We start from the raw sequence: 27,038 nt of genomic DNA, 5'->3' as shown, positions 1-27,038 counted from the left end.
ATCACAGTACCATGGGCGTTTCTTGTTCTGAGAAGTAGCGAAGCAGTCTACTATCTGTGTCCCCATCATTGGAATATATTGCAGAGTACCACTGAGTCTATCTCTCACTCATGATTGTGGGGAAATTTGTGGCTGAGACTGTCCACTGTTATGTTGTGTACTCCTAGTAGGTAAGCCACTGATAGTGTAACAATGTGGGAAATACACCAGTTCCATAGCTTTAGTGCTTCCATACAAAGGGAGGGTGATCTCGCGCCTGCTTTTCGGTTTATGTAATACATGCAGGCTATATTATACATCACGATCTTTGTGTGTGTGCGCCTCTGATCATCGTCAGGAAGTGAACTTATATGTTCCTGAACACTCAGAGTTCAAGTAAATTGATATGAAGACACGTCTCAGATGAAGACCATTTGCCCTGTACTGTGAGACTATTGAGATGTGTGCTCCATCTTATAAGGGATGCGTAGGTAGTGAGTAGTAGTGATGGAGGAGGTTGAGCAAACAAGATTCCCATGCAGGTGTTTGCTGGGTCTTTCCACCCATTCAGGGATTGTTTGATTTTGGTGGGCATCAATAGCAGTTTGTCTAGTTGTCCTTGTTCAGTCTGTAAACCTAACTGAACCATGATTGGAGGCATCTCATGCAGAGTCCTGCATGAAGTATCAGCGATGTGCCCCCGGCCACATGTCCCAGAAAGCTAAAGGCAATGTCTGTCCAATATCTGGGGGCTGGATGCATTGTCTCTAAAAGTGTGGAGAGACTGAGGAATCTGTGATGTGGGAGGAGCGCTCTCGCTTGGACTGAGTCGAGATCCACTCTTATGAATTCTAGTTTCTGTACCGGTATTAATGGTTGATTTTTGTGCATTGATTTGCAGGCCCAGGTTCTTGAACAGATCCAGGGTAGTCTGGGTAACGCGCTGGGCTTTGGTGAAGGAACACGCCCTGAGGAGACAATCATCCAGGTAAGGATAAATCATAATGCCCTGGGAGACTAAGTGGGCTGCAACTACCAAGATGACTTTGGAGAATACTTTGCAGACCTCTAAGATGCTAAAAGGGAGTATTCTGTACTGGTAGTGGTCTTGACCAAGTGTGAATCTGAGGTATCATCTGTGATTCAATATGATCGAAATGTGAAAGTAAGCATCTTGAAGGTCAAGGTCCGAGAACCAGACTCCCTTTTCTAATGCTGGGATAATCATTGCCAATGTGACCATCCTAAACTTCTGAGCCTTGACAAATTTGTTGAGCACTCTGAGGTCTAGTACAGGTCTCCAACCTCCCTTTTACTTGGGTATCAGGAAGTAGCGAGAGTAAAAGCCTTTGCCTCTTAGATGTATGAGCACTGGCTCTACAGCTCCTATGCTGAGGGGATGGTCAATCTCGTCTCATAGCAGGCTCTTGTGAGAAGGGTCCCTGAAGATAGATGGGGACGGATGTTGGCAGGGGCGAGTTGTGAAGTGGATTGAGTACCCATCTCAAATAATCTCCAAAACCCATTTGTCGGAGGTTATCCTTTCCCAGGCACTGCGGAACGGAGTGAGACGGCATCCACAGCGACAAGGGAGGTTTTCCAGTTTTGGATAGCATTGAGGAGAATGGTCTGCAGGCACCTTGACTAACCCATCAAAACTGTCATTTTAAGGTGGATGGCTGTGAAGAAGGAGGTTGAGTCTGATGGTTTCCATTTGGGGAACCTGCACTTCTTTCTCTGGAGTTCATAAAATCTCTGGGATGAATACTGTGACAAACGGGGTCTGAATGAAGACTGGGGGCTTTTCTCTTCTGCCCAGGTGTGTAGATTCCGAGTGATCAAAGAGTAGCCCTGGAATCTTTTAAAACTAAAGTATGAAGGGAAGCATCCATTTTCTCAGTGAACACTTTTGTACCTTCAAAAGGAAGGTCCTCCACAGTTGTTTGCACATCTTTGGGGAACCTAGATAAGTGCAGCAAAGAGGGTCGTCTCATCACAACGGCAGTAGAGATGGAGTGTACCACTGTGTCAGCTGCACTGAGTGCACACTGGAGTGATGTCTTTGCTTTAAATTGCTCTTTGTACGAATCTGAGAGCTGCTCAATAAAGGAAATGAGTTTTGAGTAGTTTAAGTAATTGTATTTTGCCATTACGGCTTGCTAGTTCACAATATGGAACTGAAGAGAGGCTGATGAATATATTTTTCTCCCAAAAAGATCTAGATGCTTCTAGTCCTGGTCGTAGGGTGTGGATGTGAGATGGGGTTGGCAGCCTCTTGAATTCACCACATCCACGATGATCAAACTGGGAGGTGGGTGAGAGAAGAGAAATTCCGTGTCTTTTGCTGGCACATAATGCTTTTTGTTGGCCTGCTTGCATGTTGGTAGGACCGACACAGGAGTCTGCCATATGAGTTTGGCAGCGTCCAAGAGGGCCTCATTAATAGGGAGGGCCACTCTGGATGAGGTAGAAGAATGTAAAATGTCCACTAGTTTGTGGTGTGACTCAGTCACCTCCTGTAGAGCTATTTGCAGTGCCTCTGGCACCCGCTGGGCCAGCTCCTGAAACAGCTTAAAGTCATCTGCCAACGATGGTGGTGGGGGCATCCCCACCTTGTCTGATGATGACGATGAGAAATTAGTCTGGGGGCTAGCTTTCTCCTTGACTTCTGCCTCTTGTTCTTCTCTTAATTGTTCAGGGGGCTAGGATGCCCTCGTTGCAGCAGCTGAAGAAGGATGTCTCTTTGGCTCTTGATGGGCCACGCTAGCGCCATCGGAAGCACGATGTCTGTGTGCCTGCCAACGATCCCATTAGAGCCACTGGGGAGGGGCGGTAGTTGGTACAATGGCTGCCCATACCAAGGAGACTGGGGATCAGAGGGATGGTATGATTGAGGTCCATACTGGAATTGGGCACCGTAGGGTGGGTGAGGAGCAGCGGGAGAACACGTCTTCTTTCTCACTATCAGACTCAGTGGATGAAAAAGGCAGAGTATGGCATGATGTTGCCAGTGAGTCTGGAGCTCTGGGTGGACTTGGTATTGAGGCCCTGGTACTGAATAAAGGAGAATCCAGTGCATCACACACGAAAGGTCTGTTGCGTATCAGAAGTCCGGCAGTGCTAAAGGCGTCGGTACTGGTGGTGGTTGTTGGTGCCGAGATGTCTGCACCGAAAGAGTTGGTGATGTGAACCTGGTCTGCTGGTGCCTGGCATGCCGAATATGGTACTGATGTTGATGTCCACACCATAGGAGCCTTCCCCAGGGCAGCTTTTCTGGATTTTTCACGCCCAGTCAGTACTGATGATTCTTTGCCTGTGCCCTTTGGGTCCTTATGCAGCCCAACATGCTCTGTTGGGGCGGTACCGTGTGAGCCTTGGGTACCGGATTTAGAGAGCTTCAGTGCCGTCAGTACTGATGACATTGAGCAAGCCAAAAATCATTTTCGGATAGGTCAGGGCTTGCTGTGGAGACTAATGGTCCTTTTCTTAGAGGTCTTGCGTGAGTGGCTTGTGGGTGTCTTCTTGGGCTCACCTCCTTTAGAAGTAGAGGGTTGCAGTGAGGCTTCCCATCATCCAGGTCTTGACACAGTTCAGAGGGTGGTTGAAGGGCCACCTCTATTAAGAGAGCCTTGCAGCTCAGTTCTCTAACCTTTCTGGATCTGGCCATCAGTTGTTGGCACAAACCACACTTCTGTGGTATGTGGTTCTCTCCCCAGGCAGTGGACACACTGAGTCCATCAGTCACCAGGATAAATTCCTTGCAACTAAGGGCTGGTCTACACTAGGGGGTGAGGTCGATGTAAGATACGCAACTTCAGCTACGGGAATAGTGTAGCTGAAGTCGACGTATCTTATTTCGACTTACCTCAGGTCCTCACGGCGTGGGATCGACAGCCGCGGCTCCCCCGTCAACTCCGCTACCGCCCCTCGCTCTGGTGGAGTTCCAGAGTCGACGGGAGTGCGTTCGGGGATCGATATATCGCGTCTAGACAAGATGCACTATATCGATCCCCGATAGATCGATTACTACCCGCCGAATCGGTGGGTAGTCTGGACGTACCCTTTGACACTTCTTGAAGCCCTGTGAATCAGGCATACCCTGTCCAGAGGGGTCCCCAGACCCGGGGGAGAGGAAGGAGAAGGTCAAAGAAAAATGATGTCCAAAATAAAGTAGGATGTAATTATTTTTAGTAATAAAGATTAAAAAAAGAAAAAGAAAAGGAAGCTCCAAAAAAGGTAGCTAAAATTAACAATTCTGAAGACGTTAATGATCCACTAACGGACAGCTAAATCTCCATCTTTAGCTAGGGGCGGTTGAGAAGAAACTGAGGAGGTCTGCCTGCACAGTGTTGGTTAGCCTCGTGGCAGAGCATGAGGGGGGGCAACGCATGCGCAGGCTGAATGGAGACTGCCACGAAAATTCTGTGATCAGAGGTGCAGGGGTGCAGACAAACCTACAGTGGAGCACCCATAAGGACACTACTCAAAGAAGGATTTTTTTTTGAGAATTAGGGATGGGGGTATCAAAACTGAGGCTTACATAAAAAAGAGGTAGTAGCACCATGAAGGAGTCACTGCCTAAACTCCAAAACAAATACAATTTGGATCACACATGAGCCACTGGGCTGGATTCAAAGAAATGGAGAGAAATCATTAGCTCTCTGTCCAGCCCCACAATTCTTCACCAACTAAAGGTGAATCAAGATTCCTTCTGTAAGTTCAATTAATAGTTCTGTCACTGCAACACCGTTGCCAAATCACTTAACTTTCTGGCTCTCAGTTTACTCATCTCTAGACCTAGGGCCTGGAGTCTCGTGGAAGGCAGCATATTCTGCCCTGGAAGTCAGGAGGGCCATGCATAAATCTCCACAAATTGCCTCTGGCTAATTGAAGGTAGGTTGGTGATAAGGCACAAGATAAATGCTTCAGGATCTCCTCACCAGAGAAAGGCTTTCCAGAGGTGGAAGAGGAAGTAAGAAGGGATACTAGAGGATTAACAGAATGTTCTTAAAGGAAAAAACACTGGTTAAAAACTGTGTGTGTGTGGCCTATTAGTTTTATTTACATTTCTTTTTTAATTAAATATTACACACATAAAAGGTTGCCAGTTTCATCAAAAGTGATGTAGGCCTGGTCGACAAAAAGGTTTTGTACCAGCAAAACTATTTTAACTACGGGTGTGATTTTTTTTTTACTGAAATAGTTGTACCAGTACAACCTCTACTATGGACCCAGCAATACTGGTATAGCTTGTTCCTCTTCACACGTAGGAAAAAGTAGTACTGGTATAAGCATCTTTATACCAATATAACTGTGTCCACACTATGAGTTTAATTCGAATTTAGCAGCGTTAAATCGAATTAACCCTGCACCCGTCCACACAACGAAGCCATTTATTTCGAAATAAAGGGCTCTTAAAATCGATTTCTGTACTCCTCCCTGACAAGCGGAGTAGTGCCAAAATCGATACTGTCATTTCAAATTAGGGTTAGTGTGGCCACAATTTGATGGTATTGGCCTCCGGGAGCTATCCCACAGTGCACCATTGTGACCGCTCTGGACAGCAATCTGAACTTGGATGCACTGGCCAGGTAGACAGGAAAAGCCCCGCGAACATTTGAATTTCATTTCCTATTTGCCCAGCACAGGACAGCACAGGTGACCACAGAGAGCTCATCAGCACAGATAACCATGCAGGCCGATAATCGAAAAAGAGCACCAGCATGGACCGTGAGGGAGGTACTGGATCTGATCGCTATATGGGGAGAGGATTCAGTGCTAGCAGAACTTTGTTCGAAAAGACGAAATGCCAAAACAATAGGGACTCAGAGCAGTGCCGCGTGAAAGTCAAGGAGTTCAGACAAGCCTATCAGAAAACAAAGGAGGCAAACGGTCGCTCCGGGTCAGAGACGCAGACATGCCGCTTCTACGCTGAGCTGCATGCAATTCTAGGGGGGGCTGCCACCACTACCCCACCTCTGACCGTGGATTCCGAGGCGGGGGTAATCTCATCAGGGGACGGGGAAGAGGAGGAGGAGGAGGACGAGCTTGCGAAGAGCACACAGCACTCCGTTCTCCCCAACAGCCAGGATCTTTTTCTCAGCCTGACTGAAGTACCCTCCCAAGCCAGTACCCAAGACCATGACCCCATGGAAGGGACCTTATGTGAGTTTACCTTTTAAAATATAAAACATGGTTTAAAAGCAAGCATTTTTTAATGATTAATTTGCCCTGAGGACTTGGGATGCATTCGCGGCCGGTACAGCTACTGGAAAAGTCTGTTAACGTGTCTGGGGATGGAGCGGAAATCCTCCAAGGACATCTCCATGAAGCTCTCCTGGAGGTACTCCAAAAGCCTTTGCAGAAGGTTTCTGGGCAGTGCAGCCTTATTCCGTCCTCCATGGTAGGACACTTGACCACGCCATGCTAGTAGCAAGTAATCTGGTATCATTGCATGACAAAGCCTGGCAGCGTATGGTCCCGGTGTTTGCTGGCATTCAAGCAACATCCGTTCTTTATCTCGCTGTGTAATCCTCAGGAGAGTGATATCGCTCATGGTAACCTGGTTGAAATACGGGAATTTAATTAAGGGGACAGAGCTGGCCGTTCCTACTGGGCTGTTTGCCTGTGGCTGAAAAGAAATCCTTCCCTGCAGTTAGCCAAGCGCGGCGGGGGGGGGATTGGTGCTGAGCTTTTCGCCTTTGGCTAGCAGGGATCTTCCCTGATACCAGCCATGCAGTGGGGGGGAGGGGTACAGCGCTCATTCCAGATAATTCATGGCGGGTGGGGGAGCGGGGGGTTAGTTTGGTTTCTGCAGGGATCTTCCCTGATACCAGCCACGCGGTGGGGGAAGGGATAAAGCGATCATCCCAGAGAACTGGATGGGGGGGGGGGGTTAGTTTGTTTTCTGCTGCTGAAGGTTAACAGGAAAACCGCAGCAGTCAACGGGCTTTGCTTGGTATGTGGGAAAGGAGGGCGCAGAAGCCGAAAGACGATGGCTTACCATGGCCGCATGCAAGCCAAATTCTGTTGCCCGGACCTGCGTCTGTGATCTCTAACACCAAAGCCACAGGCACTCAATATTAAGATGGAAAATGCGGCCTTGTACTGAAATCACATGTGCTATGTAATGTGAATAGTGTTTTTCACCGTGAAAGAGTATAAGCATTGTTCTGTAAAATGTATCTTTTTAAAAACTTCTCTCCTTTTTTCCATCCCTCCAGTAGCTGCAAATTTTTCAAGCCTCCCTCCTCCGTCCCAAAGGCTATCTCAGACAAGGCGGCAGAGAAAGAGGATGCGAGACGAGATGTTCTCGGAAATAATGGAGTGCACCCGCAATGAAAGAGCTCATTTGAATGAGTGGAAGGACACGGTATCTAAGTACAGGAAAGATGGCAGTGAACATGAGGTCATGAGGGACGCTCGAGACGAGAGGTGGCAGGCTGCAATGCTGGGGCTGCTGCGTGATCAAACGGACATGCTCCGGCGTCTGGTAGAGCTTCAGGAACGGCAGCAAGATAACAGAGTGCCGCTGCAGCTGCTGTATAACCTCCCTCCCCATGTTCCATAGCCTCCTCACCCCGACGTGTAAGAACGCAGGGGGGGGGAGGCTCCGTGCACCCTCCCACTCCACCCCAGTGGACAGCCCAACCAAAAGGCTGTCATTATATTGAATTTTTTTCAGTGGCTTTTTATTTCCCTCCTATCCTCCTCCCAAACCTCATTTGGGTTACCTTGTCGGTTCTCTCCCTATGTTTATAATCAATTAATAAAGAATACATGATTTTTAAACGATAGTGACTTTATTTCCTTTAAAAGCAAGCTGTGATTTAAGGGGGGAGGATGGTTTGCTTACAGGGAATGAGTCAATCAAGGGGGCGGGTTTTCAACAAACAGAACTTTCACACCGTAGCCTGGCCAGTCATGAAACTGTTTTTCAAAGCTTCTCTGATGCGCAGCAGTTCCTGGTGTGATCTTCTAATCGCCCTGGTGTCTGGCTGCGCATAATCAGCAGCCAGGCGATTTGCCTCAGCCTCCCACCTCGCCATAAAGGTCTCCCCCTTACTCTCACAGAGATTGTGGAGCACACAGCAAGCAGCAATAACAATGGGGATATTGGTTTGGCTGAGATCTGACCGAGTCAGTAACGAGCGCCAGCGACCTTTTAAACGGCCAAATGCACATTCTACCACCATTCTGCACTTGCTCAGCCTGTAGTTGAACAGCTCCTGACTCCTGTCCAGGCTGCCTGTGTATGGCTTCATGAGCCATGGCATTAAGGGGTAGGCTGGGTCCCCAAGGATAACTATAGGCATTTCAACATCCCCAACGGTTATTTTCTGGTCCGGGAAGTAAGTCCCTTGCTGCAGCCGTTTAAACAGAGTAGTGTTTCTGAAGACGCGAGCGTCATGAACCCTTCCCGGCCAGCCCACGTTGATGTTGGTGAAACGTCCCTTGTGATCCACAAGTCCTTGCAGCACCACTGAAAAGTACCCCTTGCGGTTTATGTACTGGGTACCCTGGTGCTCCGGTGCCAAGATAGGGATATGGGTTCAATCTATCGCCCCATCACAGTTAGGGAATCCTATTGCAGCAAAGCCATCCACTATGACCTGCACATTTCCCAGAGTCACTACCTTTCTTAGCAGCAGCTCAGTGATCGCTTTGGCTACTTGCATCACAGCAGCCCCCACAGTAGATTTGCCCACTCCAAATTGATTCCCGACTGACCGGTAGCTGTCTGGCATTGCAAGCTTCCACAGGGCTATCGCTACTTGCTTCTCAACTGTGAGGGCTGCTCTCATCTTGGTATTCTGGCGCTTCAGGGCAGGGGAAAGCAAGTCACAAAGTTCCATGAAAGCGCCCTTACGCATGCGAAAGTTTTGCAGCCACTGGGAATCGTCCCACACCTGCAACACTATGCGGTCCCACCAGTCTGTGCTTGTTTCCCGGGCCCAGAATCGGCGTTCCACGGCTATAACCTGCCCCATTAACAGCATGATCTCCAAAGCACCGGGGCCCGCGGTTTGACAGAATTCCATGTCCATGTCCTCATCACTCTCGCCGCCGCGCTGCCTTAGCCTACTCCTCGCCGCCTGGTTTTGCAGGTTCTGGTTCAGCATAAACTGCACGATAACGAGCGAGGTGTTTACAATGTTCATGACTGCTGTCTTGAGCTGAGCGGGCTCCATGCTTGCCGTGGTATGGCGTCTGCACTGTTCACCCAGGAAAAAGGCGCGAAACGGTTGTCTGCCGTTGCTTCCCTGCTGAGGGGGGAGGATGTACCCAGAACCACCCGCGACAATGTTTTTGGTCCCATCAGCAGTAGGATCTCAATCCAGAATTCCAATGGGCGGAGGAGACTGCGGGAACTATGGGATAGCTATGGAATAGCTACCCACAGTGCAACGCTCCGGAAATCGATGCTAGCCCCGGTATATGGAGGTACACCGCCGAATTAATGTGCTTAGTGTGGCCGCATACATTCGACTTTATACAATCTGTTTTCAAAATTCAAATTATATAAATTCGGATTAATCCCATAGTGTAGACATACCCTAAGGGGATTGTACTGCTTTAACTATACCAGTATAAGGTGGTACAACTTTTGTGTTTAGACAAGCCGTTAGTCACCAAAAGAGGTGTATTCTTGGTATAATTGCTGGCATATGACATAAATCAGCATCTGAATTCTGAGATATGAAAGTGAATTCCAGGTCAGTATTGTCATAGGATTTACTAAAGTTTGACAAGGCTTTAAAGCCTTGCTCCAGAGGTTAGCACTGAAATGTTTCAGAATTCCAAGGGCAAAAATCAATATCTAACTGATTATCTTCAGTTTTCATTCTTCAGGCAACATTTTTGTTCCATTCATTCAGGGATTAGTGTTAAAGCCAGTGTTGCAAGCATTAGTATGTCATAACAAGATAACCTGATATGCGTCAGTTAAATCCATAATGCTCACTCACTCTAGGAACAGGAGGCCTCCAAAAATATTACACATTTCTCTTAATTCCAGGAATCACTTTTTAAACCAGATTAAAAAATCCTGTCAGCTTTCCTTAAAAAAAATACATGCTTTTTAAAACATTGTTAAGTTCCCCTGCAACCTTGAAACTGAACCAGAATCCTGAACAATAACTATATTGCTAGTAATCTGCAGTCATCACATCTTTCATCTGATGAACCCAACAATCTTCAAAACTTTCTTTAAGCTTCATAACACTCATGTGCAACAAATCAATGACAGAGTCAGGAACAGGATCCAGGAATCCAGACAATCATTCTTTTGCTCTAACCCTGCCAAACATACAGCAGTTTGTTATTGTAGTTTTGCTCCCATATGTTGTTTTTAATAAGGGTAAAACAAGCACTGATGGATTTGTTTTTGTGTTTTTTAAATAAATATGGACTTTGTAAAATAAAGAAGGTGGCCACATTTTGATATAACCCCCCCCTCACAGCATTTCAAATGCCCATTATCAATCAACAGTGAACACTCTCACTCTAAAAGTGAGAGTGTTAGATATAACTAATTCAGGAGTGGTTTTAAATTGCAAGCGTGGAAAATTAGAATAAGGACAAATTTCTAAACTGAACCTGAATCCTGCGAAACCTTATTAATCATTTCAATTAACCTAGTGAAGACCCCGAAAAGTGGGTCTCTTCAAAATAAGTTCAAAACTGAAGTTATTTTTCTATATTCCATCAAAATACCTATGTTACGAGAATTTTAAGATTGTATAACAAACCAAAATTCAGGAAGTGCCAAAATTATGATTGCAGGCATAAACTTAACTGTATACCCTCGTGCCATTACAGTAGTCTAACTACATGACCACCAGATATACTGTGATATCTAAGAAAGAGTATCAGAGTTTTTCCAGAACTTTATATACACAAACACTGCATAATCTATACGTCTAATGTATATATCAGGAATCCATGAGAGTCAATGTACAATATTCACAGTGAATGGTATGAGGCACACAAGCATTGTAACCTGCACATACAATGTACTGAAGTATTGTATATTATATGTATTACTTGAAAAACTAGTACACAATCATGTATTTCAAGTCTAATGCACATGTACAAGACCACCAAATTAAGAATTCAGGTGCAACCTTTACTTCGACATTTCCTGACTCATATTTTTAAGCTCACAAACTTAGTTAAGAAAGTGAAGGCACTGATCCTGCAACTGGTGCTACATGGGCAGACCTCTATAACCACACAGGTTCCCAGTGAAGTCAGTGGAACTCCACAGTGGCACAGAAGTCTCTTCATACATAGCCAGTTGCAGTATCAATGCCTTAGCTTTCAAACACTGCAGGGGAATATTTTTTTTCACAACAAAACGTCTCATCAGATTTTCCTGTTAATTGTGGAAATATTTCTATTGTACTTCAGGTTTATACCATTTTAAATTTCAGCTGACAACCCCTTTAAGCATTGTTTCCATTTAGGAGCTGCCTGTAGTTAGAGTCCACTGGTGCCTAGGACCAACCTGGCTCTGCCCTTATCACCACTCCACAGAGCCTGCAAAACCAGCTGTCAGATGCTGAAAGTGACAGATTCCCCCATCCGCACAGGCTCAATAGACAGCTCAGGTGAAGGGGGAGAGGGAGTTCTGGTGCTCGCTAGGTCCCCCTCGCTGCCCCCCCTCCCCCCGCCTTCACTCCCAACAGAGATGAGCACCACAAGCACTAGCATCACTGGGGCTGGGGTCCAGCGAAGGGTTGAGAGCAGCGCGTGGAGGCCCAGCGCTGACAGCGCTCACAGGCCGCCAGACGCGCGGCAGCTGGTGGCCGGGGCAGCCATGAAGCAGAAGCTCCCGGGCAAGATGCTTCGGGGATGTCCAGGCTCCCTCGGGGGTTTTCTTGGCCCCTCTGCCGCCCCCATTTTACCCTACCAGGAGCGAAGGCGGCTGGCAGGGCACAGAGGGAATCCGCCTGCCCTTGGCCAAGCCGGGGAAGAGCCACAGGGCAGCCCCCAGGGGCCGGGGGAGCCCCCCACACACACACACACGGGCTGTGGTGCAGGGGCGAGCAGCCCCCGCCCCAGAGACGAGGCGCCCCCGGCCCCGGGCAGCGCGAGGGACAGGCAGAGCAGTGCGGAGACTCCGCCAGCCGCAGGGAGCGGGAGCGGGGGGTCGATCACCGGGACTCGCCCCGAGCCGGGGCCCCGTCTCCGCGGGCAAAGGGGCAGGGCCCGGCCTCGGCCCCCTCACCTGATTGAGCTCGTTCTCGGCCGCGATGCGCAGCTTGGGGTCGATGGTGCCCTTGAGGGCCTGGATGATCCTGTTGGGATCCATGTCGCCCCCGACGCCGGGAGGCAGCGCTTCGCCGCCCCGAGAGCCGCCCCCCGTCCCCAGCCCCTCAATCACCAGCTCGCTCCGCTCCCCGCGGCCATTCACACCGGTGCGCGCGACAGCCGGGTGTCGGGAAACGGGGGCTGCTTTACGGCCACCGCGCCTCCTTCAGCTTCTTGCAGCCGGGGCAAGGGAAAGGAGGCCACCATACTGTTGTACGGAAAGGGACAATGACATTGCAAAGCTGCTTTACGGCGGCTGCCACAGCACGCCCTGTCCCCCATGGGGGCGGCCATGTTGTAGTACGGAAACTTGTCTCCTTGACCGCCCTCCCGGCGCAGCTGGTCCTGTCATTACTGTTTGACGGGAGGGTGACAGGTGCCCCCGGTCGCCACCTAGCTGGAGTTTTGCTGAAGTGGGTGGAGGGATGGAGGTGTGCACCTCCCCCAGGGAGGAGGAGCATAGGCACAGGTGCTCCCTCCAGCTTTTTCCTGGGCAGGGGAGAGATTGTTCCCCTGGAAACTGTTCAGGGGGGTTGTCTATGGGGAGGGGGTCAAAGCTGCTTCACTAGCAGCTTGAAGGTGTTTGGGGGGGTTAGGTCAGTGGGTCTCAAACTTCTGTAGTGGTGACCCCTTTCCCACAGCAAGCCTCTGAGTGTGACCCCCCCTTATAAATTAAAAAACGTTTGTATATATTTAACACCATTATAAGTGCTGGATGTAAAGCAGGGCTTGGGGTGGAGGCTGACAGCTCATGACCCCCCAAGTAATAACCTCACAACTGCCTGAGGGGTCAGATCCCCAGTTTGAGAACCCCTGGTTTAGGTGTTTCTGTCCCCTCCCCCTGCAGCTTGTAGAGATGATCCTTGCCCCAGCCCCTCCAGCTGATAGATTTGTTTAGAAAGGGTGGTGGCTGGCTGCAGCAACAGAGTCTTTTCTTCAAAATGCCCCCAGGGCTTGCCCTGCTAGTGGAGCAGTGATTCTCTAGTTGAAAGGTATGAGTCCCACAGAGGCCAATATTGGTAGCTCTACTTTGTTCCTTCTCTAAAAAGTTAGAGTAAGAAATAATAGCTTATAGTTACAGTGTACCCTCCTAGCTACTAGCAAAAAGATGTATCAAATCTAGTGTAAAGGTTCTAGTTAGTTGAAAATCAACATGTTTTAATGGTTATATCAACCAATGAGAATGCCCCTTTCTTTAGTATACAATTGAAGTACAAATAGAAAAGTTGATTATAATCTGATTTAAACTGAGGCTTTCCACTTGGATTTAAATCAACCCATTGTGCTTTTAGGCCAGTGTCTTACTCAGCGAGGTGCCCTGAAAAGGACTTTGGATTTTATAGGTTAACAGGTCTTGGCCCTTCCCAGAGTGTGAGGAACTATTCAGTGTGGAAGACAGTAGCCTTCTCTGTGTCCTGTAATGACATTGCCACCCTTACTTCTGCACTGCTGCTGGGGGGGTGCTGCCTTCAGAGCTGGGCACCCAGCCAACAGCTGCCACTCTCCGTCTGCCCAGCTCTGAAGGCAGCGCAGAAGTAAGGGTGGCAATACTGTGACCCCCCTAAAATAACCTTGCAATCCCCTGCAACTCCCTTTTGGGTTAGGACTCCCAGTTCGAGAAACGGTGATCTCCCCTGTGAAATCTGTATAGTATAGGGTAAAAGCACACAAAAGAGCAGATTTAACAGGGGGAGACCAGATTCATAGCCATGAATTTGGTAGGGCCCTACCTATCAGTGATTGCCCCACCTAATAGTTCAGAGATGAATTCAGCTGGTTTTAAATAAGATGGTCATATTGGCAATTTTACCAAAATAGAAATATCTTGAGAGGTATAAAAATAAACACAATCAGCTATATTATGAAGGCCATTGATAGTGTAGCCCTAAACATTTACAAGTTCCCAAGTGACAAGATACCTGAATTCTTTACAAAACAGAAAAGTATTTGCTTGTCCTACAGTTGCATTTCTCAAGTGCATATGATCCAATTTAACTAGAGACAGTGTAGGTATAACCAATGGACTTTAAAAATTTGAAATTTTAATTAGTATTACCTCATCCCTTCACCCTGATAAGTATAGTTATTTCTTTTATAACATCCCACAGTTGTAGCATCCGATTTCAACTACATTTTAGCAATCATGTTTCTTTCTACCAACAAAAATGAGGCCACACTTTCATGTAATGAATAGTTTCTTCATGAGACCTTTCCATCACAGGATGTAGAAGTGCTTTATTAACAGTGAATTAACTTCACATAATCCCGATGCAGTGGTTAAGTATTATCATCCCAATTTTGCAGCTGAAGAAACAGGCTGAGGCTTTGTCGACACTGAGGAAATGTTATGGTATCTGCAGATTCAGGAAGACAGTACTGCATCAATTGTATTCCATTCACATTTGGAATTCTTCACAACGATGAGGACTAGAAACTCACTTTTAAAAATGTAAGCTTACATTGCAAAGAATCTGTATCTACCCTGCTGGCCAAATACATACATCAGGCTAGTTTGAACCAGCCCACAGGCACTTGTTTGACATCTATATCATGCAGTTAACTAGTTCCAGGGACCAATACTAACCTTCCAAAGAGAGGTAAAAGAGCCTTGAAAATGCTCCTGGTCAATTATGCAAATACGATAGGAGGGTAGGGTGAAGGAAATTCCTTCACTTTCTTACAGGGGTGCAATGGGAGGCAGATGGGGGGTGGGAGTCCTCTTGGCCATAGATGCTACCACAAATTCAGTCTCTCCTCATCTCTCTGGTGGGAGAGGAGTGGAGGAAGAGGTCCCAGCTAGTCCTGGTCTCTCCAGTGGGTGGGTGGGATAAGAGGTCCTCAGCTGGGACTGGTCCTGGAAGAAGTGGCAACTGAAGCGGTCAGTGCCCAGCACAGCTGAGGGTGCAGAGGCAGGCAGTAGCTCTTCCTGGAGCTGGAGCCGTAGGACTCACCCAGACTCAGCTCCCTGCTTCCCTGAATCCTGGCATGCGATCTCTTCATGCTGCCTCCTCCATGTGTTCCACTTTGGGCCCCCTCCTTAGGAAAATTCTGGTTGTGCCTCTGAATTTTTGGCAGGTAATCAATCCCTTTACATGGGTAATATTTACTTCATCATGTTAGCATAGTTGTAAATTTTACTTTATTTATTCATAAGGCCAAATTTTACTCAGCTATATTGATGTTAATCTGACATAACTCCAGTGAAGTCAGGTTAGCAGAGGTGAAAGTAATTTAAAGGACTTACCGGTACGCCAGAGTCCTGAACAGGGGGCGGGGCATCAACCGGAAGGGGCATGGCCCCAACTGGAAGAGGTGGGGCCTTTAGAGCCCCGGGCCATTTAAATCGAGATTTAAAGGGCCAAAGCTCTGGCTGCAGTAGTGGCGGCTGGTTGCCTGGGGCCCTTTAAATCAATGCCAGAGCTACCAGCTGCAGAGGCGGCTAGGAGCCCCGGGGGCCATTTAAAGGGCCTGGGGCTCCAGCCGCCGCTCTCACAGTGGAGTCCTGGGCCCTTTAAATCGCCACCTAAGCCCTGCTCTCAGAGCCCCAGGGTAGCAGCGGTGGCCAAGGGTGCCGGTGGTGATTTAAAGGGCCAGGGGCTCCCAACCACCACTACTGCAGTGGAGCCCCTGGCTCTTTACATTGCCAATGGAGCCCCGGGGGTCCCGGCTGCCACTGCTATCCTAGGCCTCCGGCAGCAGGGATTGGGCCGCCACTACCACCCTGGGCCCTTTAAATCTCTGCCGGCTCCAGCAGCCGGGCTCTGGCAACAATTTAAAGGGCCCGGGGTGGTAGCAGCGGCCAGAGCCCTTTAAATTGCCACCACAGCCCCACTGCTGGAGCCCTGGGGTAGCGGCGGCAGGGCTCCGGCAGCAATTTAAAGGGCCCGGGACTCCAGCTGCTGCTGGGAGCACCAGACCCTTTAAATTGCCACCCTGGGGGAAGCCAGTCCAGTACGGCATACTACGGAATACCGGCTTACTTTCACCTCTGCAGGTTAGCCACATTCCCAGGATACATAAATCTACTCTCATACGTCAGTATGTAGGATAATTCAATTGTGGGCAGGGGGAAAAAGAAAAGAAGGAAATGGGGCAGCCTAACTTGTGTTTTCCTTAAATTGGACAATTTTAATTGTTAAAGAGCATACAGATTTTTAGTTCCATGCAAAATGATAGAGGTAAGTATTCACTAACGGCTGTCCTTGAAGTTAGGGTGAAGAAAATATTGTAGGCAACAGCCTGGACCAATAGTTGGGAGCGCTAAGGCTACCAAGTTGCCTACCCAGCTGCTTGAACTCTCTTCTCCTGAAAGCAACTACAGTATGAGTTTCTATAAACCGTGTTTCTCAACCTGCAAGCCACATGCAGTCCAATTAGCACACTGCTGCAGCTCCAGTATGTGCTAAAAAAAAAAAAAAAATCAAGATTTGCTGCTCCCTGTCTGGCAGGGGGTGGGGCCGGCTGAGGGGGAAGAGGTGTTAGCAGCCCTGCTGGAGCACTCCTGCTGGCAGTGGGGTCGGTGACAGCAGCCGGAGGACATGGTGCGAGAGAGTGGGTCGCTAGGTGGGCTCCGGGCAGTGGGGGAGGAGGGGTGTGAAGGGCAGCATAGGCCCAGGAACTAGGGGTTCACAGGGAGTGCTGCAGCACCTCCAGGTATTACTTGGGGCTCTGCTCCTGGCCCCGCAGCCACAGGGGGTGCTGGGTATAGAAGTCTGGGGCGGGGGTTGGCTGTGGGCAGTGGCGAGCTGGGCAGGGGGTTGGTGCAGTGCATGTGGGTCTGGCCTGCAGCGGAAGGGACAGGTTGGCAGCACAGGGCTGGGTAGGCCAGTGGCTCTCAACCTGCAGCCCACATAACACCATGGTAAGTAAGTTGAGAACCACTGCTCTACATAATCCCCCTAAATGGAGAGTAACTTTAGCATTTCTCTATTGAGACTGCTAGTTAAGGAGCCAATTATGATAGCAATTATGTATGGTCTGTGTACCTACCCCTTGCCAAGTGAACAAAGGCTGTTTTTGAAAGCACCCAAGTGACTTAGGCACTTTTTGAACATGGACTTGGCTCCCAAATGACCTAGGTGCTTTTTAAAATTTTAAGACTACAAAGTCATGTCACATAGGTCACATTGTTCAGATTGTAATACTATTCTGTCAGTACACAACTGGCCTAGAATGAAACTAGTAACCTAGTCCCTTGCATCAAAAACCTTCAAACCACCCCTTATCAGGTATATTGTTTCTGCTTATGTGGTTTTCTGATGCAGCTTTAAACTGGCTACATTTAAGTACCTTGCTGTCCTATATTCACCCCCATTACAGCAAATCCAGCATTTTCAATAAGAAATTGATATTGTCCTTCATGACACTTTGTTCAGTATTTCCTCATTTATTGTACAAATAAGTGACAGTTTATGTAGTGCTCCATCTTTTAGAAGAAGGATGATAACAATGAAGAGAGGATGCTGTGTTGAGGTTAAAAAAAGTGTCAAGACATATAGTATTCTTTGTTCTGGGGTTTTCACTTAAATGAGAGACAATGAACTAAGTCAATGGTCCAGTAACAGGTTCCAAGCATTTCAACAGTTTAGCCTGCTATTAGACAGAAAAGTAATTGGGTTTTTCAGTGTTTTAAAGTCACATCTATATGTAATAGTAGCATTATTCTTCTCCTTACATAGCTGGTTATCTAGGATGGGTGTGTGGGAAAGGGGATTAAAACACATTTTAAAGACAGAAGTCTCAGCGGTTGAGGTTGAGATGCTTAAACTGGGGTCATCTTGAAGTAGGGTTACCTATTCCTTTCATTTGTAGCTGCCACCTTTGGGGAGAATAGATATTCTGCTCCCATTACTATTTTCTGTCTTCTTAGCAGTCAGGGAAATGGTAGCAGGAATGTGTCACATGTTTCTTGCAGGCTGAATTGGGAGGCATCTTGTCCTGACATGGAAGCATAAGACTGTTTAATAGTTTGAGAAACTTCAGGTAGAATCTAGAATGCCTCAGCTACTCTTTTTATGAGTTCTTATCAGCCAGACATCATGATACAGGAGAGATTGCGGTGAGTGCTGATATGGGTAGTTCTTCCTTCAAGGGTTCTTCCAGTTGTTGGATTTGAATTGGAGGAGCTTGAGGTGGTGTGGGCTGTTGCCTAACTTACTCAGTATGAGAGGGTACATGAGGATAGTATTCCCTTAAAAGCCCCCAGGGGTTTTACTGTTGCCACAATGGGGCACCATAAGGACGTGGAGAAGGGGATCAGGGAGATGGGTACCATGACATTAGAGCTTAATAGTCTATATGTTTAGAGCAATAGGATAGCCTAGACTTCCCTTCAGATCCAAAATCTGGGAAAGCTATAGGAGAATGTGGGCAAATCACCACTGCTAGTTGATGAAGAATAAACTTTTACCCTCATAAGAGATGGACAGTTGAGATAGGAATAAAGAGAGAGAGATGCTGTCTTACAGGCAGGGAGAGGAAGTTGGTACGGGGGAAATTCTCATATCCCACATCACAGGTAAACGTAACCCTCCAGATAGCAGACACCTTCAGGTCCTTCCATCACATGTACCTAGAGGTAGAGGAGTGGTGCCATAGAGTAGGGGTTGTTCCTACATGAGATGAAGTACTTGGTATTGGCTTAGACTGTACCACTCTTTTGGTTTGCAGTTTGGGACTGCGATGAGGTAATGCTCACCTGAGTCTGAAGGGGACCAGGGGGAAAAGCCAAGAGGAAAGAAAGGACATGATAAAAGGGAGAGATATTTTGCCATGCTCTCTCTCTCTCTTCCATCTATAGCCACCACCACACCAAGTGACTGAAGTGCTGATCAAAGGAGAGAGCCTGACTGAAAAGTAACCAGATGCTTCTCACCACAGGCTGGTTAAGTTTGTAAGGACACTGAAAGTGTTAAGAGCAGCTTAGAAGGTGTTTTGCTTTTATTTCATTTGACCAAATCTGTCTTGTTATGCTTTAACTTAATCACTTAAGATCGATCTTCAGAGTTAATAAATTTGTTTCCTTTATGGTACCTGAAGCAGTGCATTTGGTTTACAGTAAATCAGAGACTCCCCTTGGGATAACAAGCCTGGTACATATCAATTTCTTTGTTAAATTGACAAACTCATGAGTTTGTAGCATCCAGCGGGCATAACTGGACACTGCAAGATGGAGGTTCCTAGGGTTGTGTCTGGGACTGGTGATATTGGCTAGAGTCATTCAGCTGCAAGTCGCTAGGAGCTGCTTATATGCCAGAGGCTCTGCGTGAACAGCCCAGGAGTGGGGGTTCTCACAACAGAGCAGGGTAAAGCTGGCTCTCAGAGTCAAGGACTGGGGTGATCTAGCAGATCACTGGTCCAGATAACACCAGAGGGGAATATCACTGGATCTTCTCATCCTTCAGCAAATGATTCAGACAGTAAATACAAACATATATACTGCTTGCCATCAGAAGGCAACCATCATATTTCAAGTTCAACACTTAAGGATAAAGACTTATTCACAAATGTCTATGCAAGATAAAACTAGTTTATCTAGTTCAACAACATGGTTAATTCTACAAGGCCATTTCTCCATTTGTCAAATAGCTAAAGGCAAATATCAGGATTTGATACTAGTATCATGATTAGGAAGGCTATTTGTGGTGGCCCACAGTCAAAGCTTTGACTGTCAGTTCTGAACTAGTCTCATCTATTACTTATTTTATTGGCAGAATAACTGTAGTGTATTGAAGGTAGTCTGAGGAAGAGGTAAATAGCAAAGCCAAGGTGACATTACTGTGATGAGTAATGAAATTATTGCATCTTAGCACAGCAGAATGCGGATTTCTTTTAACTACAAAATTATGTCAAATGCAACAATTGTGGCAGATCATTTGTATCTCTGCCTCAATACACTTGTGGCCTAAAAAAGCAAAAATCTTAAGTCAGCTTCAACACTGCCATTTCAAGTTTATTCCACTATTCCATTAAATTAATCCACAGTTAAGGAAACTTGTTTTACAGTATACTATAAACAGGCTTTTCATTCAACAGAATTTGAAACAAAACCTAATGTTATTTGTCTTACGTTGCAGCCAGGAGACAAGTTGTCTCCAGCAGCCATTGTAAGGTAATTATGATACTACCATATTTTAAGACTTAGCCCAGTAAAAAAGATTTACCAAGAACTGAGTAGTGCGGTGTCCTCTTCTCCATGGATTTAGGAAATCTACAATTTAAATTTGAATCCTGCATAGATGTGTTAGCAGTGCAGATATTCAAAAAGCAACAAATGAGTAAAGAGAGGGGAAAGGGTTAAGTGTGCAGAAAAGGTCTACATTAACCCTACATAACACATCCACAATTTTGCTTAAACATTTTCAAAAGGCATTGAGATTTACCAGCTTAAATGCTTTCCCAAAAAGATGAATATAAATCTAGGTCTTGTTTTAGTCTGAAGATATTGTTAGATTAAAACATGGAGTTTAAAAAGAGAATCATTTACATAGAGTATTTCCACAGATTGCCACAGTGTAGGTGTTTAGGCATGGGATGAAAGCAAAGACCAGGGCATCAACCAGTCTAGGGTTAGGCAACTACACTAAACCGAGATTGTGCAATATCTACTTGTATTTGTGCACTTTGCAGCTTTCAGATATACTATGTGCTTATGAATGACCTAAACAAACACCTGATCAAAACTCAAGACTGTTCTCCACTGGGTTTTGGGTGCTTTCTTGAACCTTGTGTGCTACTATGTTTTTGTTTAGAGTACTAGTCTTCAACTGTGTCTACTCTGCTGCCTAGATTTTGATGACACTATGGTGAGAATATTGGAAACCACTAGAACTTCATCTAGTCTAGGACTATCACTGTTAACATCCTCAGTGTTGAGAGAGGACTTGCTGGTAGTCAATACAGGAACTGTAAACAGGAAGACAGTCATTTGAGGTACTGTCCCATGTATTACAAGAAATTAGTGTAATAGTTGTAGCTTTGATAAAAAAGCTGTTATGTAGAATTAAGAGTTTCTGTAAAATGGTCTAAATCTTTTAACAGCTGAAATTGCATAAACCATCTTTCAAGTTGAGATAAAAATTATGAACTATGACATTTACTACAGCCATCCATAATCTATTCTGTTTGTAACCTTAACTAGCAAGGTAATTGTATACTGATAAGTTTCAACTAATATACTTTGGCATATCTTCATGCTTTTCACTTGCATAGAATGAGCTAGTATTATTATTACAGACTGTTATAGTCCAGAGTATGTATTCTGAATAGTTGAAAAGGGCTTATTTGGAAATCTGTTCACCCACCACATAGTTTGCAAACATCTAGGTGCTTGTGTGCATGCTAATGAGTAGAGCTGAGTCAGTTATGAAAGTGTGGATTGGTAAAGACATCTCACCATTTAAGAGATGAGAAGAGTTGCACTTAGATGCAGTCATGTTTTAGCTAGAAAATTCACTTGAAGCAGCATGGTCAACTGGGATATACAATTACTACCAGCTGTGTCTCCTACCTTGAATCATTTCTATTAGATTAGTATGAAAATATGGAATTGGAAACTGGAGAAGAATTTGTAAGGGTTTTAACAGCTGCTACTTGCTAAAAATCTAAGCAAGCCAAACTGAAATGATTATGCAGGAAGGGAATCAACAGAAACAGTTTTGGGATAGGATGTGGATTAAAGAAGCTTAAAGCAAACCAACAATATGAAGTCAGGCAGCAGTAAGGCTTTTGACTGTTGATAAATTTATTAGACTGACATGGGTCAGTCAGCTTCACCAGCAACTGAAATGAGTACTGATGGCTCAATTGAAGCAGCAAACCACCTGTGTAAAGGGACTCAAGAGGTGGCATAAGCAGCATCTCAGTGAAGCAGTAGGATGGTGCCAGGACAAATTTATAAAGATCAAGAGATCCTAAATTATGTCAAGGAATGCTGATTTAGTCACTGGCTTCCATGTGGTCAAAGATGTGTTGATTGAATCCAGAACAGGTTGAGGCTTGGTGGAGAAGTTTGTGTCCTGTCAAACTTCACGTGTTTGAGAGTGCCTATATCTGCCTGTAGAAAAAAAAACCACTACAAGCTGTATCTTTGGTTTACCTTGATGCAGAGAAAAATTTAATACCTGATTAGTTTCTCTTGTTAGACAAAACCTGCACCAAATACTGTACAAGTGAACATTTCTTGAAAACCAGAAACAGCTTCGAAGTAAGAAAATAGTTAAGACTTTCATACCCTCCAGCAGCCTAAATTTCTATTGATAGGGAACTGCCTGAAATGAAGGAAAGGAGAAGCCATCCTATTGGACACTTCTTTACTGTGGAGAGTCAAAACTAGCACGTTTACACTATGCTTACACAACTGGAGTGGGATTAAGATTACTTAGGTATTCACAAGTTAAACAACTCTGGATGATCTGCATACCAAAGTGTTAGGGATATTAGCAAATTCACAGAACTATGAGCAATTTTTGAAGAGCCATAGAAAAGTGGTGAGAAATCAGGATTGAGACAAGCAAATAAAAGTCTTCAAATGTGATCTTTGCAATTATCACTTGGTAATTAACCTTAATACAATTGAATGGAGAAAAATCTATATTCTTAAGGGATAACAGAACCATGGATACCCAGCATCTTTATAGAAATCTTGCCAGACAACTTGGTTTAACTTAACCTTCACTTCATTAAGAGGCGGCTTTCAGTCTAAATTCCTACACAAACAAATATTTGATAGTGGGCTCTTCTAGCCTTCAGGGTTTTGTCTGCTAGATTTAAGATTAAACTAGACAAGTTCAGGTGGGAAATAAAGGGGTAAATTTTCAGCAGTGATGGTAATTAACCATTGGAACAATTTACCATCACTGGAAATTTTTAAAGTCAAGACTATATTTCTAAAAAGACCCACTCTAGTTTGAACAATTGTTTCAGGGAAGTTCTATGGCATGTGTTTTACTGGTTAGATTAGATAGTCAGCATGGTCCTTCCTGGCCATGGAATTGATAGTTTGGACAGAATTACATGATTAGCAGATGAAAGTAGTGTAGTTTGAGAGTACATCTGCACTCTCTAAGTAGGGTAATCAAAACTGCCTAAAATGGCAACGTTTTCCTTCAGATCGGATGTATTCCGTGTTATAGTTGCTCACTGAACTTCCGTTTTCCTGTTGCAGAGCCAATAAAAAAAGGCAACTGAGCTGCTTTTCTTGCTCTATCAGTTGTAGAACTTACCCCTAGAAATACACATCAAGCTGCGTATTCTCTCCTAAATACCTCAGTTGGGTCAGGGATACTAACTGCAACTAAAAATAAACAGACCATGAAGCTTCAGTTAAAACAAAGATCTTTGCATATGACCCTCCTCCCTTCTTCGGATAAATACCATATTAAATAATTGAGACATATGAAACCACAGAATGACGACATTTTACATTGTACTTGAAGCACTGCACTTCAGTGCCTTAAAGCTGTACTTAAATACTCCAGTTAACTTGACGTGAGCAGCCAACATGGATGGAACACTGGTTGAACAACTTTGCTATATGGTAATATTACACTGAAGAGCTGTCTAATGAATTGCTGCAGGGATAAGTGAGACCCGATTAGCTTAAGCTAACTAAAGAGGGAGTTAATGAGATCTGCATATTAAACAATACTATGAAATTTTAGATGGGAGTGAGAAATATCCTGATACACCTTAGAGTTCAGATAGAAAGACTGAAAAAACTCAAGTCCATTTAGCAAGATTTCAAAGCAATTCTACCAAATTGAGACTTGGGACAGTCAACAGCTTAGGAGTTTGCAGCACGTTTGGGCTTTCTTCAAGTGTGATTTTGGGTTACATATACCACAGAGGAGTTTTACACCCTCTATACAGCACTTAAAACACTGGTTTCAATTCTGGAATTCAATACAAGGAACATCAGAATGAAAGGAATATACAGAACAAATGATTAGGGGTCTAGAGGAACTGTTAAGTTTAAGACTATGAAGCATATTAACAGGCTATGTGATGACTAAAGGGAGTCTAAAGTGAATATCCCTGGAAAAATGTAGAGGGATGTAACTAGATTACCTGGGACATCCAAAATAAGATTAATTTAGATTGAATCAGGAGCAATTTCTTAATTGAAAGATCTAGAAGTTAATACCAGCAACAGTAGTGTCCAAGCCATTACTTTGATTCATTTAGCACTGGAAAGGACAGAGCTCAGGAGAACATACAGCATTGGCAGGGGGAACAAACAATGAGCCAATGGTCTCTTCATCTAAAAAAAAATTCAACAATTCAAGCACAGTTTCCTAAAGTTCAGGGTGAAGACTAAATTTTCATGATTAAAAATACAATATACTTCACACCACAAGCTAGTGGACCAAGTTTCTGGCTGGAGTTTTATAATAAATAACACTATAAAAATAAATACTAAAATGCATATTAATTTGTTTTATTGAGGCACAACAAGGCATTGTGAATAGCCCATACTTGAGGCAATTATATCAGTAGTGTAGTAAGCTGGACATCAATACAGTTAAAGGATAAGTGCAAACAATATACATTCACAGCTTAACTAGCAAGGCTACATCACAATTGATAAAGTGCCAAATTAGTGCTGATTCAGTAACCCGATCCAGGATTTCACCTTGCAAAACAGGACCACCATCTCCCAGATAATGGAACCATATTTCTATGAAATCAGTATTAAGTGCAAAGCTAGTTCCCCCCCTCCACCAATTTGTTTGGAGCAGCTTTTGTAAACATTACACTGATTTCAGTCTTGATACAGGAGATACCCTGAAAAGGTAGAATATTTCCAGCTACTTCCATAGATAGCGCCCCGATGCAGACGTAACCAGATCTGGTCCCCTTGGAAAAGCTGTAGGACAGCATGATTGCTAGCTGTTTCATGGTCTGGAGCCCCATCATTGGCATATGCAGACACTAGGACTTCTTCATTCTTCATAAGGTTTACATACAGTGGAACATTCACAGCCAGTTTCAGCATGTGGAAGATGAAGACATAGGTGCCATTCACTGGACAATTAAACCTACCAAGCTGAATATCAAAAGTTTCTCCAAGGTTATTCAGCAGAAGGTCAAATGCAATGGGCTGATCTAGAGTTCCAGGGGCCAAGTTAGATGTTCTTGCAGCAGAAAAAGCAACTCTCATCTGCTGCGGAAGGGGATAAACGTGCACTGGTAGTATGGTAGCAGCTTGGCTTGTCACTGGCATGTCAACAGGGGTGATGCTGCGGGAGTCTCCCTGCCCAGAGTCCCCACTATTAAAGGTTTCATTGTCTCTTTCTGGACTGCTCACCTGAGAAGAATCACTCCATCCTGCTGTTAAAGATCATTAGCAACAGTAAATGATTCTTAGAATTGGACAGAAGGATAATTTTCAAAGTGCAGGTTTAAGATTAAGACATGAAAGTTTATGGGTATTCTTGCATGCATGTTTACTGTATATATAAATGTACTACAATAATAAATAGTCAAAGGAGCCTTGTGGGAACAAATCTTTATTCACTGTCAAAACTATCTTGCTAAACAAAAGACTGTTCATTGCTCACTAGTCTTTGTCCACACCCTAAAGGATATAGGGTAGCAGCTATAAATACAGCTTTAGCAGAACTATTTGCCATGTAGGTTTAATCCCAAAGTAGTGTACACCAACTGTTGAAGATTCTCAGAGTACGGGATGTTTATTTTTACTGATTAGCTCAAGGTTGTATGGTGACCAATTGGAGGATTAAGTTTCAGAAGCAACCCTTCTTGTAAGCTTTCAGGAGGAGATATGGAAGCTAAATTAGTTTGATGAAGTCAGTCCTAGTGTGTCCTGATGGCTTACTCTAGACAAATAAGGAATGCAGTACCACTGTCATGGATATTAGAAGTGTCTTAATCTGAAAACCATTTTCAAGCAACTTTCTGCACCCCACCAAAAAGGTAAAAAACTACATTAGCTGTTCATTCAAGTAACAGTTTTAAGATGCAGTACACTGATAGAACATGACATACATGTAATAGTAGTCAGTTTTGTAAACATAAGTCACCCCAAATGTTCAAGGCAAGTTCTGTTTTTCCTACAAAGAAGATAATAAACTAACATTTTAAATTTAGTATAGGAAAAATCAAAGTTATATCAACTTCATTAGTAACACTAACTGAAGTAGGATCTGTCTCAGTCCTCTGCTACAAGATTGTTTTAGTCTCCGCTTCTCTCATTTAGTCATCTGGTTTCCTCAATTCCCTTCTTCCTGAAGTACTCTCTACCATGAGTTCTACCTCGAGTTCTACCTGATGAGCAATTTTCTTCCTGTCTATTTTCTCGTCTGTAACCTAAAACACAAGAACTAAGGATTTCATGATCAGATCTTAGTACTAAAGTTGCTGACCTGGTAAGACTAGCTTTTCTATAACTTTAAAAACAAAATTTTGGTTTTAAAAGTAAACAATTAAGATTTTGGTCTGCAGCCCACTCCTTCACTTATTCCATGCCCAGCAATAAAAAGCAGGAATCTCTCTCTTCTTCACTCACAGCAAGCTCATTTCCCCCCCCACCCTATAATGTTTTAGTCTGCAATTTTTTTTTGGATACAGAATATCCTATTAGTACTCAAACAAAGGTTTCAGGATCAGTAAGGTTGAGTTTCAAAAATCTATTTGTTTAGTGTTTATATTCCAACCTGGAGAGAAGTTACACTGCACCTAAAATATGACAGCTTCACACTGAAAGCTATTTCCCATATAAGTGT

The 27,038-nt window shown here is 44.9% G+C and overlaps 2 protein-coding genes across 39 annotated transcripts in view; both read right to left on the bottom strand.

The window, feature by feature from the left end:
* IPO8 (importin 8) overlaps nt 1–12,462 on the bottom strand; it is an 88,440-nt gene extending 75,978 nt beyond the window's left edge. For 2 of the 6 annotated variants that reach the window (XM_065566649.1, XM_005308736.5), the window contains exon 1: nt 12,212–12,423. Coding sequence is in view for 2 of the 6 variants with exons in the window: in XM_005308735.5 (XP_005308792.2) it covers nt 12,212–12,295 (84 nt within the window). In the remaining 4 variants the exon portion in view is untranslated. Of the gene's footprint in view, nt 1–12,211 lie in introns of all 6 variants that reach the window. The other 4 variants (XM_042849930.2, XM_005308735.5, XM_042849919.2 and 1 more) reach the window with 4 other exon arrangements.
* Nucleotides 12,463–24,714: 12,252 nt separating this feature from the next.
* Nucleotides 24,715–27,038, bottom strand: part of CAPRIN2 (caprin family member 2) — a 64,924-nt gene continuing 62,600 nt past the window's right edge. For 16 of the 33 annotated variants that reach the window (XM_065566479.1, XM_065566524.1, XM_008164202.4 and 13 more), the window contains one exon: nt 24,715–25,623. In XM_065566479.1, coding sequence (XP_065422551.1) covers nt 25,055–25,623 — 569 coding nt within the window. In that variant the 3' untranslated portion in view covers nt 24,715–25,054. Of the gene's footprint in view, nt 26,623–27,038 lie in introns of all 33 variants that reach the window. The other 17 variants (XM_065566610.1, XM_065566586.1, XM_065566567.1 and 14 more) reach the window with 2 other exon arrangements.

This window comes from Chrysemys picta, chromosome 1 (assembly GCF_011386835.1).
Source record: "Chrysemys picta bellii isolate R12L10 chromosome 1, ASM1138683v2, whole genome shotgun sequence".
NCBI classification, from domain to species: Eukaryota; Metazoa; Chordata; order Testudines; family Emydidae; genus Chrysemys; species Chrysemys picta.
This window is presented reverse-complemented; position numbering and strand designations above follow the sequence as displayed.